General features: G+C 37.6%; 1 protein-coding gene across 1 annotated transcript in view; it reads left to right on the forward strand.

Annotated features, from left to right (window-relative positions):
- Positions 1–14,722, forward strand: part of galnt16 (UDP-N-acetyl-alpha-D-galactosamine:polypeptide N-acetylgalactosaminyltransferase 16) — a 43,738-nt gene that overhangs the window by 26,132 nt on the left and 2,884 nt on the right. Inside the window, exons 7-14 of the mRNA XM_036593365.1 lie at positions 5,629–5,716; positions 6,258–6,342; positions 6,499–6,602; positions 9,281–9,407; positions 9,494–9,586; positions 9,762–9,845; positions 10,625–10,748; positions 11,052–11,168. Of these exons, the coding sequence (XP_036449258.1) occupies positions 5,629–5,716; positions 6,258–6,342; positions 6,499–6,602; positions 9,281–9,407; positions 9,494–9,586; positions 9,762–9,845; positions 10,625–10,748; positions 11,052–11,168 (822 nt within the window). The remainder of the gene's footprint in view (positions 1–5,628; positions 5,717–6,257; positions 6,343–6,498; positions 6,603–9,280; positions 9,408–9,493; positions 9,587–9,761; positions 9,846–10,624; positions 10,749–11,051; positions 11,169–14,722) is intronic.

Raw genomic sequence — 14,722 nt, forward strand, 5'->3', positions numbered from 1 at the left:
CTCTTCTTTTACTCATATGGGTTTGTAATGCCATGACTGTGAGTCAGTGATCCATGAGCTCCCATAAGCTACCCCCTTGCTACCTCATTTCTGAATGGACACACATAAAAAATCTGATTGTTTATAAACCCCTTTTGAAAGCCTGTCATCAATAGTCCTCTTGTTTAATACTCAAAAACTGTTTTCAAATGTTTTGACCTTGTTTTAAAGTCATGGTCTGTCTTTTACAAGAGTATCTGTGAAATTACTAATAGCCTAGCATCTGAAAAGCTGCCAGTTTCACAAAACTGACATTAGCAAGCCTTCATACCCAAGGCTAGTTAATGAGTCATGCTATGTATGCTACACTAGAACATCACGCTAATATAAAATTACACCCTAGTTGACATTAATGTGTTTGGTACTGTCAGTAGTAACTCTTTATTTATCAGAATCAACATTCACAGAAGTTTTCATTCAAAATTTGTCTATTTTCACGTGCTGGAGACTTGAACCTGGTGATTTCCAGTGGTTGTATGTGGATGAAAATGAACCAGTCAAAACTGCTTATTAATGGTCGTGTGAATCTGAACGGGTCAAATTGTCTCACACATTTCAAAACCTATTTAAATGTGAAGTATTTGAAGTATTTTTGAAACAATGTGAAGTTCTTCCTTGAGATTTGAGATACATGTATTAAAGGCAAAGGTCTTTTTATAACTTAAATCTTAATGCTCCATAGCATCCTCATTTTAAAATCACCTACTTCTAGACACACCAAAAATTTCAGATAATTTTTTAACTGCTATTTGAAACCTGTGAAGTTGCACAGGACTAGCATATATTCACTCACCACTTTATTGACTACTTGTAACTACACTCTTTGTCCATTTTTTCAGGTCCATTTACCATACAAGTGCACTTTGTAGTTCTTTAATTACAGATGATAATCTCTCTTTTTCTCCACATAATTTGCTAGCCCCTCTTTATCCCTTTCAACGATGGTCAGGACTTGCTGAATGTTGAATCTTGTATGTCACTTTGCTGCTGTTGTGTTTCTGTATAGTGCCTGTGCCCTTGTGTTTTGCGGTAATATTTTTGGTATAATGATAAACAGAAAAGGCAGGCTGCCCCTAAACTGGCTTTGACCCAGCCTCACTGAATCTCTAGAAGAGATGATAATGAAGTAAATCAAACATTTGATTAACTGAAATGAAGGGGAAAAAACATGACAAAATCTGTTCAGTAAACTGAATTAAACCTCTCCTAACCAATGCTCCTGGGCCAGTGTTCCAGTTCTGTTCTTTTCTCATGATGCATAGTAATTGAATTCAGTTTAGGAAATGGTCTCATCGCTGTGCTGGGCACAGTGAATTTCTGTTAAAGAAATGTGTACATCATATAGGCCAAGTGTATGAATATACAGCACTGTACAAAATTTAGTCACCTGAGAACATTAAAATAAAATGCTGTTTATCTTGGTGGTAAGCATTTATTTACATACAGAATAAATAAAAATAACAAATACAATAAGTAGTGATTTTATGTGTGTCAGGGTGTTTTTGTAACCATTTCCAAACTCCTCAAGGAAGCTAAGCATTACTTGTAGTTTTTATACAGTAAATGCTTTGGCTAGTCAGTGCTTCCTTATGTTGAATCAATTGTGCTGGTGATGGAATTTAAAGAATCTATGCGTGGCTGAAGGTGCTGAGGAGAAATCTGGGACCAAACTTAGTTCTTCAGACTACCTCACAAGATATAGGCCTACCTGCTTTTTGAAAATAACACCTTCTTGTTAGATTTTACTGTATTTATGTTTATAGCAAAACAAGCAAAACACACTTGTGTGCTTGGCTGCTAAAGACTTTTGCACAATACTGTATAATAGAATAGAATAGAACAGAATAGAATAGAATAGAAATGCACATATTTATGCACTGCATATACATTTTTATGTTGTCTGTCTTTATACCTTAAAGACTTTGGCACCGGTAAGGATTTTGCGCTATAACGTTGGGCCTTCCTGGACTTGCCTTTAGATAGTTTGTGTCTCAGATTAAGCATTGCATATGGACCCCAAGGTGACTTGTTATGCCGCTGGGTAGGTGTATCTAATAAAGTGGTCAGTGAGTATATTAGAGTATTCTTATATATTGGATGTATATTATTTAAAACATTGGTTGCAAACAATTGAATTGAGAGTTTGAACAGTGATGTACTACAACACAGCTTGAAAAAGAGGTGATTATGAAGAGGTTTACTTGAGGGATCATGTGCATTAACCACTCGAGTGGAGCTGTCAGTCAGGTTTGTGAGGTGAGATATTAGCAGGTGTGTATCAGCAGATGCTGCAGCTCTGCGTGTTTGTCCTGATTAATCCGATCAGTGTGAGGCTGCAGATCAGCTGCAGGCCAGTGCTGGAGCAGCAATTAGACACGTGGCTCTGGAGCACAAGCAAACTAATGATCCGGAATAAATGGCATGCCCTCTGCCTCCCCCCCCACACACACACACACACACACACACACAGACAGAGTGAGCCAGCAGAGCTCATGACATCCAGTCAGATGGAAAGAAATTGTACTGACGAGCTCTAGACACACACACATTAACAGGCCTATTTGTAGGGTGACAGAGGTGTTCCATGAGGGGGTAATCAGAGAGACAATGCCACAGTTGTTCTGTAGAACATCAGAAGGTGTTGGTAATACTGAATGAAAGAATAACAGAGAGAAGAAGGAGAAAAACTAGAGAAGAAGAGAAAAAGCATAATAGTTTAAACTGAAAAAAGACATGGGGCAAGCAGGGTACAAACTAAAATGAGGTAAAATGTAACATGGATTCTTTATGTAGTTAAACAGGTCCAAGTGGAAAGTGCTTTTGGTCAGCTTCTCGTATTCACATAGCATGTCATCTGTGAATTTTGACAGCAGTCAGACAGACAGTTCTAAGAATTCACCCTGAAAACTGTTTTTGTACCATAAAACTAACTTTTTTCCATCATATCATTTCCATCATTTTTTTCTGATTACTGAGTTGTATGTATAAGTCACAGAGTTCTCTCCTGTTATTTTATTCACACTGTTGGTGGCTGTTATATGTCATTGTTTTGACACATGTAAACAACTCACAATGAGAGTTAGCCAGGGCTAAAGTACAACCTCCACATGGCGGGGTTAGTTTTAACACAGTGGATGAATGAATATAATGAAAGTACATATTTCTCTCATGTAAATTCAAAACTGGTCATTTTTGTAAGGTTTTTTGTACAGATTCATTAAAATACTATAGATGTCTACATATGCCATGTCAGTAAAATAAATTCTTTTATCATGCTGATTATCTTTTCCATTTTGTGGTAAAAAATTATTTTGAGCCTCTTTTCACAAATGTATGAGAAAACAAAAATTTATATATAAATTTGATTATATATATATATATATAATCAAATCTCAAATACCAAAATACTTAGCAAAAAACATAATGTGTCAGGCTGACAGGCTGAGCCCCACTTTCCCCTACATGAGCACATAATTGACGCCCTGTAGTTTAGAGACAGAAAGGGATTTGCTGTGTGTGGTCAGTCTGAATCAGTGAGGGTTAGTAATTATTGCTCAATGCTGTGGTGAGGTCTTGGTGTTGTGAGCATGTGGACTGTACCCCACACACTGACGCACTCAAGCCAGAGTTGAACAGAAGTTCAGTCACTTTAAAAGAACCACAACTTTAATTGAGAACATGTTTTGATTATGCTATTGTAATTTGAAACCTCTTTTTCCCAGACGTGTTTGATACACATCCTGGCCTGCTCCCTTTTTCAAACTCTCAAGTACATTCACCCAGCAACACGGTCAAATTGTCTATAAAGGCGATACACATACATAAACACTGAGTTGTCAATTTAGGTGTACCTACTTTTAGCTACACTTACTGGCCAGTTTATCATGCACTCCTACTCTGTATGTGTAGTTTGTAAGTATACAGTTATTGACTGTAGGCATTCTGTTAATGCACAGTTTGTCAGCCCTCTATCACATCCATCAATAGGAAGGGACCACCATAGGCCCACTGAATATTATTTGGGTGGCAAACTACTCTCAGCACAGTAGTGACAACAACGTGGTTGTGGTTTATTAGTGTATGTTGCACTGGTATGACTGTAAGAGGTACAGCACTGTTGGGTTTTGGTTTTTTTTGCACACTGTGTACACTTACTGGCCACTTTGGTGGTACAGCTTGTAGGTTTACAGGTACACACATGCTGGTGTGACTGCTTTGCTCTCCATTGATGGGTAGTGTAAAACAGGTTCTCAAACTACTTGCCCAAAGGCAATATCTGGCCCATGAGACAGCTTCATTTGTCTCGGCACATTTAAAAATGTAAAATGTAAAACAAGGTTAAAAAACCTTTAAATCCAGTCCTCAAATATTTTTTTCACTTTTCTGCAGCTAAATAATTATATCTGATTGGTAGATTTGTTTTACCCACCAGACACTGTGGCTGGTCACTTAACAAAAGCTATATAAAATCAGCTATCATTATTATTATCATTATTATTATTATTAGTAGTAGTAGTAGTAATAGTAGTAGTAGCAGTAGCAGTAGCAGCAGTTGTAGTAGTAGCAGTACTGGTAGTGGCTTGTGTTGACAGAAAAATGGCTAATATACATTGACTATGCTTGAATGAGTCAATATGTTAAAATTCATACTTGGCAAAAACATGGGACACTTTTTCCTTCTGCATTTCCTCAACCAGAAGAGCCCTGGTGTAGAAGGTGACTAAAAAATTGTCCATAGCACCAAATGGGCTACAGTCAGAATTTTAAACCTACAAATGCCCCTGTATGATAGGTGTTTCTGTTAAATGGCCAATTAGGGTCTATCTATCTATCTATTTGTCTGTCTGTCAGTCTGTCTGTCTATCTATCTGTCTATCTATCTATCTATCTATCTATCTATCTATCTGTCTATCTATCTGTATGTATCTCTTTCTGACAAACATACACGGACAAAGAGTCTCTCTGTTCTGTTGAGCTTGCTCTATAGTTTATGTTTACGTATGCATCCATTCCCCTCAGGATCTTTGCTCTTTTCATGGAGAGCTTTCTGTAATAAACCTTGGCCTACACCATACTGTGCTGACTCTTCCAGGGGATAAAATGTTCAGTCACTGTGGTAAAATGTGTGATAGAGCATGAACTCATCTTCACTGTAGTAATCATGCATGATCTCAGCATCAAGGATGCATTCAGCATCGAGTGAGTAGCATTTAGCCAATGACCTGAAGCTGAGGAGGCAGAGTGCCAGTTATGTCGTCTGTGCCCTGAAAGCAGTGAAAGCTCTGAGTTTAGTCATCTTTGAGTATACTGGTCATGTCTTAATCGCAGTTACTCTTGATGTGCACCAGACCTAAGTGGATTACTGAGCAGACTTTTTAAGAAGGACCTTAGATGTGCTTTTACTTAACTAATTTATTAACTTATTAACTTTATTTCTTTTGTTTTATTGTTGGTATTTTTATATGTTTGGTGTGGAGTAAGTTGAGAAGATACTGTCATAAAAGTGTGTTTTATTAATACATGTTGCTATTATTATTATTATTATTATTATTATTGTCATCATTTAATCGTCTCTCTGTTTTCACCCAGGACCACACACGTGTTGTCAGTCCCATCATTGATGTCATCAGCCTGGATAACTTTGCTTACCTGGCAGCCTCTGCTGACCTCAGGGGAGGTGAGGGCAGTATCTGTAATCTCAATACAGATAATCCCTGCAGCTAGCATAGGATTAAGAGATCTGTTACAAGTATATATAGTCATATGCAAACCTTTTTATACCCCTGTTAAATAGCATATTCTGTTGATGTTTAAGTGAAAATAAGTTAACACATCCTCTACAGAGAACACATAGAAATGTGGCATTTTACTGCACAGTTTCTGTGTATTTGCTTAGGAAAGAATATAAAATAAATATTGAATGTTCCATAACTTTTGCACAGGCCACATTTTATGTTTATTTTTTAATAAACAGTAATTGTGGATTAAAATGTGCAGAAGTTTGTTATCTGTAGAGTGCCCAAACCTTTGCATATGACTGTACATCCAGTTTGACTGTGATTAGCAAACATGTAGACATGTGTTTACAGTCTCAGTTACAAGTAATGCCTCTAATTTTTGTACCTAGTCTGGTTTAATAGAACTATTGCGTTGTAGAGCTTATAAGAGTGATAAAAACTGAAGTGACTCCAGCTTGATCTTTCACTCTTGGACCACAGGGTTTGACTGGAGCTTACACTTTAAGTGGGAGCAGATTCCTATTGAACAGAAAATGGCCAGAAATGATCCAACACAGCCAATCAGGTGAAGTCATGTAAATAATCACTTGTCATGTTTGCTCTCTCTCTCCCTCTCACTCCTTCTCTCTCTCTCTCTCTCTCTTTCTCTCTCTCACTCTCTCTCTCACTCTCTCTCCCTCTTTCTATATGGCCTCTAATTAAATACTGTGTGCACCTTTAGGACACCCGTGATTGCTGGTGGGATCTTTGTGATGGATAAGAGTTGGTTTAATCACCTGGGACAGTATGACACACACATGGATATCTGGGGTGGTGAAAACTTTGGTGAGTTTACTAGATGTGCACTCTACTACTGTGATCAGCATACAGTACAACACAACTAAATGCAGCCCTGTTTCTTCTTGTGCTGTAGGTATTAAACAGCGTATTCTCTCGTGTAGTTTGTAGTTAAAGCACAAAAAACTTGAACTAATTATGATGGAGGAAGTGATGGTGTCTCAAACGGAAAATGAGTGACAGAGTTTGTTGTGAGTGTTAATTGGGTACATTAAACTGTCGAGTTCTGACGGCAGAGCTCATGTTTGATGGCTGTGTAAGTGTTTGTGTTTGTATGAGTATGTTTTTCAGTGTACCTGTTTGAGAGTCTTTGGAGAGGGGTAAAGCTGGTAGTAGTGTGCCTATTCTGTCAGACTTGATAAACAAGTTCCTTCAAAACAAGACGTTTCAGTTCATCTCCTCAGCATCAGTCTAATGTAAAATTTATAATTTATGGTGAACTTCAGAAGCAAGGAAATCTGCTGCTATTCTTTGCAGTCTTTTGAAGCAGAACGCTGCCAGGGTGGGATAAAGATAATAAAGATCAGATTCTGTCTGTGTGCGTATGTATGCGCAAGATTATGTATTGCTATGCGTTGCTGTGTGTGTGTGTGTGTGTGTGTGTGTGTGTGTGTGTGTGTGTGTGTGTGTGTATTAAGAGCCCTCTGCTGGCTGAAACTGAAATATTGCCCGGACTACTGCTCTGGGTGTAGTTTCCCAAAAACAATACTGTGCAAAGAATATTATAAGATTACTCAAGATGCTTCTTCAAATCCTTTATTGCTTTTCACCTCCATACTAATTTATGATCATTATATTCAGGAAATTGTGTGCTGTGTTCTTGATACAGACTGCACCAGTTGTGGAGGAGAAATAATCTATTATTTAGATTCTCTTCAGAGATCTGAAAATATTCCGATAACTATCCGGAGATAAAAGACTTCTGCTTCAGATTAAAAAGTAAAAGTGTGCTTTTCCCAGTTACTATCTTGTGTGGTCAGTCCTGCTGTTTCTGTAAAATTTTGTTCTCTTTCTTTAATCAGTTGGATTATGATAACAGTTTTAAAGACACAAGCATCATGTATTGACTGAGTATCATCTCTAGCAAGGAGCCTCATATATAGGATCATATGTTGCATTGACCACACTAAATCCCAATGTTTTATATATTATTCATGTTTTATATGCTACTGTTCAAAAGTTTAGAATCACCATCAAAAAGTTGGGATCTTTTCAATTATGGAACGACAGTTTGATTTCAGATAAATGTGAAACACAAAAGGAACTTTGTATGCTAGTCCTGTACAAAGGAAGCTGGGAAGAAAAAAGAAAAAAAAACATGCATTGTGCCCAGAATGATGAAAGGAGCTGTAGATGATTCTAAAATGTCTGAGAAAGCTGTATAACAGCAAGAATTAAGTTCCAATAAAAATAATATCTAGAATCCTCATGTCACAAGTGGTGATTCAATCTTGAGGTAAATAACTAGACATAATATACACCATATAAGTTACAGTATATACTAACTCAGAATTTTTGAAATGTTGCCTTTTGGTGTTTTGTTTATAAGATATACAGTCATATGCAAAATTTAAAACAACCCTAGTAAAACTATGTATAAAGCTTTTAGGGTTGGGCAATATGACTCTAAATATGTATATATATATATATATATATATATATATATGTATATATTATATATATATATATATATGGTTATCATCACAATACAATACAGTATGCTTTTCTGAACATATTGTGTAAATCAACAGTACTTGTAGAACACTGATCAACTTCATGTTTCATTATAAAGAGAGCAAAATTAGTCCCATTTAATTGGATTTAGTGCAACACAATGTGCCAAATTTGATTAAAAATCACTGTATTTGGTTTGATTATATTTTTAAAAATGTAGCTACTGGTTCTACTGGTTCTTTTTTCTTAGTTCCAACTGGTCAGATGTCTGAAAAAATAAATATCATGACATATCATGTATTGTGAACATTTTTTTCGAAGTATCATGATATTAGATTTTTGCCATATCACCCATGTGTTAACTTGAAACACAAGTTAACACATCTTCTACAAGAAAAAAAGTAAATATGTCTTATAATATAATTTTTCTGCAAGTTAGATTTAGGTTACAGTTTCTATTTACTTGCTGAGTTTAACATAATAAAAAATAAAAAATAAAATTTTAAACGTGCCGTAACTTTTGCACAGGCCACATTTTACAGAGAGGTATGTTCTCTGTAGAGGATGTATGGACTTATTTTCACTTAGAAAATCATTTTATTTGACCACAGGTGCCTAAACTTTTGCATACTACTGTAAATCTAAATCAGTGTATAAGTTATTATTGTATAAAAAATAACATAGATTATGAATATAGCAAGTGAACTACAAATTTTTGAACAGTATTGTGTTTGTAAATGTTCACTGTTCTCTGTCCTCATTCAGCTGTACATTTCTCTCACTTGGTCCCTTATCCAGCAGTTTTATCTCTCTGACCGCTCCATCGTTCCTGATGAATGTGATCTGTACATTTGTTCTTTCCACACCTGTTTGTCTTTGTAATCAAATTCCAACTTGCTCTTTTTCTGAATGTCATGTCTCGTCATCATTTCTCTTCATTCTCCCCCTCCTCTCCCTCTCTCTGACTGTCTGTTTTCTTGGCTCCTATGTAGAGCTGTCGTTCCGAGTGTGGATGTGTGGGGGCAGTTTAGAGATCCTACCCTGCAGTCGTGTTGGCCATGTCTTCAGGAAACGCCACCCTTACGATTTCCCAGAAGGCAATGCTCTCACCTACATCAAGTGAGTGTAATCTTTTTATAAAGCAGAATACAGCACCGCTGTGAATAGATGCAGTTTCAATATAATATGCATTTGCGTGTGTGCAGAAATACACGGCGAGCGGCAGAGGTGTGGATGGATGAGTATAAGCAGTATTACTACGCTGCAAGACCCTCTGCTCAGGGCAAGGCCTTCGGAAGGTCAGCTGTCTTTTCCACACTGCTCTTGTTTTTGTAGAAAGATCTTAACTAGATTTCTAGATGTTGATATAATAAATCAGCTCTGACTCTTACATTCTCTGCTATCATGAAATTAAATCATCTAATTTTGTTCCTTGTTTCTTATCCTTCTCTAAATCTTATCTGCTCTCTTCAGTATCGCCGACCGTGTGGCACTGAGAAGGAAACTGAACTGTAACTCTTTCCGATGGTATCTGGAGAATGTGTACCCTGAGCTCAGGTGAGTCAGCCTCTCCGTATCTGGAGCTGCCGTACCAGCCTCATTGAGGAAGGAGTGCCAGATTCTTTTCCATCTGTAACACACCACAGGCTGTCATCAGGAACCCATTGGGATAAAGGCAGTTCTCTTAACTCTTAAAGGGCCCATATTGTGGAAAACTGAATTTTTTAACGGAGTTTAATACAGTATTTGAACATTCCATACAGTCAATATATGGAAACTAAGCATAAAAAAACAGCCTAGTTTGAATTCACTGTTTATGTGATGTCACAAAAGCCATTACATTTACATATATCCGACTATTTAGCTCAGACAAATTTAGCTCCACCCATTCATGCTGAAATGATAAAGAGCCGGCATTGTGCCTATATTAGGAACTGCTTGTCTATGCAGGTTTCTCTGTGGAAAAAAATGAATGCTGAAAATGAAAATACAAGGAAAAGTTTTGGGCCCTTTAAATATATGGTTATTTTACCAACCATTCATACATACCTTGGGTCATTAGCAACACAGCACTTATATCTAATAGATATAACAGATATACAGATATTTTATATCTAACAGATATAATAGATAACAGATATACGTTTTATTCAACAACACAATAATAAAAATAGCAACATACTTGTTTTATTTTTATACAGTGTTTTGTGTTTGCCACTTAGAAAAGAATGGACGAGGTAGAGTAGGGGAAATGAGGTCACAGTTTGCTAGCTATCTGAGGTATGTGTTTAAGAGTTAACAGTTTCCTGCCTTGTGTTTGTATTTGTCTTTGGCAGGATTCCAGAGCAGAAGGTTACATACAGTCTATTGAAACAGGGTGGGCTCTGCCTGGAGAGCCACAGCACAGACAGCCTGGGTCTGGCTGAGTGCAAGAGCGGGTTAAGTATCCCTGCCTCACAGGTAATATATGTGTGATTACTATGTGTTACTTGCTTTTTAACGTCATTAAATCGATATGTAATTCAGTGATCATATACAAAGCATTCTTTTTCATCTATAAAGAAAATGAACAAAATGTGTCTGATTTTGCTTATGGCTTTTCTAGAACTATGGCATGTCTTGCTGGTCTGATCACTTCTAACTAACGGGTCTTTGTAAAGCTGGAAGTACTGTGTATTGTGGAGAATTTGACTGGGGAATTCTAGGCTGAGCTGTCTAAAGTGTCATGGTCTCACCCACTCTGTCTCTTCCTCTTTTACTCAGAAATGGACTTTGATGGAGCCACAGATCCGCCAACAGGACCTGTGCATGGCCATCACGGCCTTTTCCTCAGGGTCAAAGGTCAGACTAGAGCCGTGCAACCCTAAAGAGTCCAGACAGGTGAGCACCAGGAACTGGCATGAGCAGTAATGGTGGTAATCATTATATTACAGTTATATTACAGTTTAATGGAGCGGTTAGCCCATCAACGGAGCAGAGTAGGCTGTTTCCAACATCAGAGCAAATCAGATCATTGATTATGAATGCAGTCCTCGGCAGGGGAAGTCACACTCCTAAACTAACCCAGTGGTGACTACAACATATATACATATATTTATATATATATATATATATATATGTGTGTGTGTGTGTGTATGTGTGTGTATGTGTGTACTGGCTGTACTGGCTTTTTTAAATTATGGCAAAAATGAATGTCCCGACAGCGATGCAATATATAATTTGAAGGATACTCTGAGCCAATTTAAAAGTCCATTTTATTACAAAACAAGACATTTGTGCTTTCCCTTAAGACCCATCAGCTTTTGATTTAGAATCCACTGCTTGAACTTGCAATATGGAACAAAGTACAAACAAACATTAGTGTAGTTTATGTTGCTATCACAACCAATTTGTTATAAAAACATCAGGGATAGTAACAGGATGAGAAATGCATTAGAAAGATGCAATTGAGTATATATACACAAAAGCAATCTATGTCGCTAAACAAGCTGAACAACACTGGAGAAAAACAGTGTTTTGTATTGTCATGTACATATGCCATCTGGTGGCATTCTCTCGCTTTCTGCCTACAACTGTTCCTGAATGTTCTGTTCGAAGTTTAAAGTATAAACAACCATGACAGTGTTGTTATTCTCTAATGGTTCGTTGGATTGGAGCATGGGGCAGGAATAAGTGAAAATCTGACAATGCTGAGGTACGAACAGCACGCTATTGTGGAACTTGGCGAGTTCCAAAACATCAAGTCACAGCAATCCCCCTATATCTCATCCTCATCGATCATAGGGGAGCATGCTCTCTTTCCAGCACAGCTGGACCTGGAGCTGACCCAAGCCTGATTTACGACTTGGAGGTTGGGGCTAAACACAGACCATGTGTGTGAGATTGTGAGTATTGAGTACTGAGCCTGATTTCGTAGAGCTCTGTGATGTGTGGAGGATGATTCTTAAGTGGTTTCTTGGAATGGACTCTGATGAGTCATCTTACTATAGGAACTTGTTTTTGTAGCATCCAACAGTAGTGTTATTTATTTATTTATTTATTTATGTACCCAATTTTTACCCAGTCATAGCCAGTTTCACCTGATAGCTAAGTCTGGGAGGGTGAAGGCAGCATGTGTGTCCTCTGAGACGTGTGAAGCACGGCTGCATGTTTTTAAAATGCTGGAAACACAATGTCTTCAGAAAATCAATTTGGCTCTCTCAAGCCCTGTTTCTATACTGTTAATACTTTTACTGTGCTTAAATACTTTTTTCTAACATGCTCAGCTTCGCAAACCACTTAGAAGTGCATCATACAGATATTACTCAAGTGGCCACTCACAAAACAAGTGGAGGAGGGGACAGTGAGGAGCAGATTTTTCAGTCGTAACACACTCACCTTCAGCTTGCTTCAGTGAGCTGATCAGCTAGTCATGCACACTTTGTAATGCAGAATGTTTTTTGAGATGTTGAGATGATAATGTGCATAAATTTTGTGAATAATTGCTTTGTTCGATTATAAACAAGGTTCAGTTTGAAGGACAATGCGAGAAGATGCCGTCACCCTGGTCAAAAACGATTTACGCACTTCTTCTTATGAAACAACCCAGTTATGTACACACACACCAACAGAAAAGGTGCATTTTTCATGGTGCATGGTTATGCTGTGGAGTGTGTGAAACAGCTCGCACCTACTGTTAGGGTTGCCAGGTATGTGGTGTTAACATAAAATTGGGCTAGATTGAAACTGAAAAAAAAAATTATAAAGTTTCAGCTTTCTGGTAGACAGCTTATAAGCAAACACTGGCCTGTACATTTTTGCTGGGCCTGGCAACCCTGCCTGCCATAAGTTTGCTAAAAACGAGGTGTGATCACCAGCATATACCAGTGAGAGATGTTTGAAGTGAATAAAACTGAAAATTGGAGTTTGATTGGATTGTCTTAAGATTTAATTAAATAAAATGTAAAAATGTTATAAAAAGGTCTCCAGAATTAGAATTGCTAAGTTAGCTTAGAGACATATTAATGCCGATAGTGATGCTAGCGCTGCAATGACACATGCATGATATTCTAAATGTCATTGGTAACTGCTGTGGAGAGTTTTGTCAGGAGGAATAAAATGCTGATAAAATAAAAGAACTATTATGTCGAGATTCACCAGTAAATTATCTAGCATTCCACACAGTGAGCACTACTGAGTCATGCCCACAGTTTTCTTGAGGATTTAACGTTGTTGTGTCTTTATTTTTTTGTTGTTACTAGCTGTGTAGCTAGTTAGCAAGACAGCAGTAATGAAGTTGTATCAGCAGTCATGTATTACAGTTTGCTACCTAAAACCCAGTGTGAACATAGTAAATTGAAAGTTGAGGTTTTGAAATATCAAACATTCTGGGGTATTTTATTGCTATGGGTTATAAATAGCTTTGTCCACCATTTTTCAGTCTTGAAAAGGGAAATGCCTCAGGTCACAGTGATTTCTGTTCACATTCTGCTGCCGAAGTTGACAATTATGTTCGCTCAGTCATTGACCAATTCGAGTGTTCACCTAAACCCCTTTACTTGAGCTAATTCAGTAATGGAACAGCCTTTAAGACAACATAGGGGATTCCCTTGAGGAGAAACAGCGAGGCAAAGCTGAGAAGTGCTTGTTAAAAATGGTATTGGACAGGTGGTTGAACTCCCGGCCATGGATGGCTATGACATCACTGGGGATCAGTCTCATAATCTCCTGATGATAGGGCCAACGCTTAGACAGGAGACCCTGAGTAGCTTTAATAGGATAGGTCACATGTTGGTATTGCTCTCAGAATCCCAAGCATTTATTGTTTGTTGCAGTATTTTTTAATTACATTTTGTTACTAGCAGGCACACTGCTAAATAATATGACGTTTTAACTCATAGCTGTGGTATGCATAGCACCACATACAAATATGAATATGTTTAATTCACCATCTCTCTCCTCCTCCCTCTTCCTTATCTCTACCGTGTTGTGCACACACACACAAACATCTCTAATCCTGCATCTGGTTCCACTTATTAATGTTAGACTTTGCTGGACTTTTTCAGTTCAAGTCTTTATTAGTCATAAGCCTGAGCTTGCTTTTTAGTTAGTGACTTATGCTCCTTCCATTTAGAGTCATTCCCAAAGTCAGCATGCCCTGCACAAACAGATCTGGTCCCATTAGGAGACTGCTCAGCTATTTCTGTAATCCTCTTTGTGATGGGCACCAGGGGACAGTTTCTTAGAGAGCAGATTTATTTATGGAACCTCAACCTTTACACTGACTCACTGTTCATTGGGAACAACATTTGAACTAGTAGAAAGAAATGGGGCATAACCCATTCTTTACTCTTAAGTGGAGGAGAAAAAGAAATGCATGTTTTACCTGAGCGATTGAAATTTATAGTCAACAAACAGGATCAGTTGGCTGCCAGCATGTATTAAGTAATTGAGGA

The sequence above is a fragment of the Colossoma macropomum genome, unplaced genomic scaffold, assembly GCF_904425465.1.
Source record: "Colossoma macropomum unplaced genomic scaffold, Colossoma_macropomum, whole genome shotgun sequence".
Lineage (NCBI taxonomy): Eukaryota > Metazoa > Chordata > Actinopteri > Characiformes > Serrasalmidae > Colossoma > Colossoma macropomum.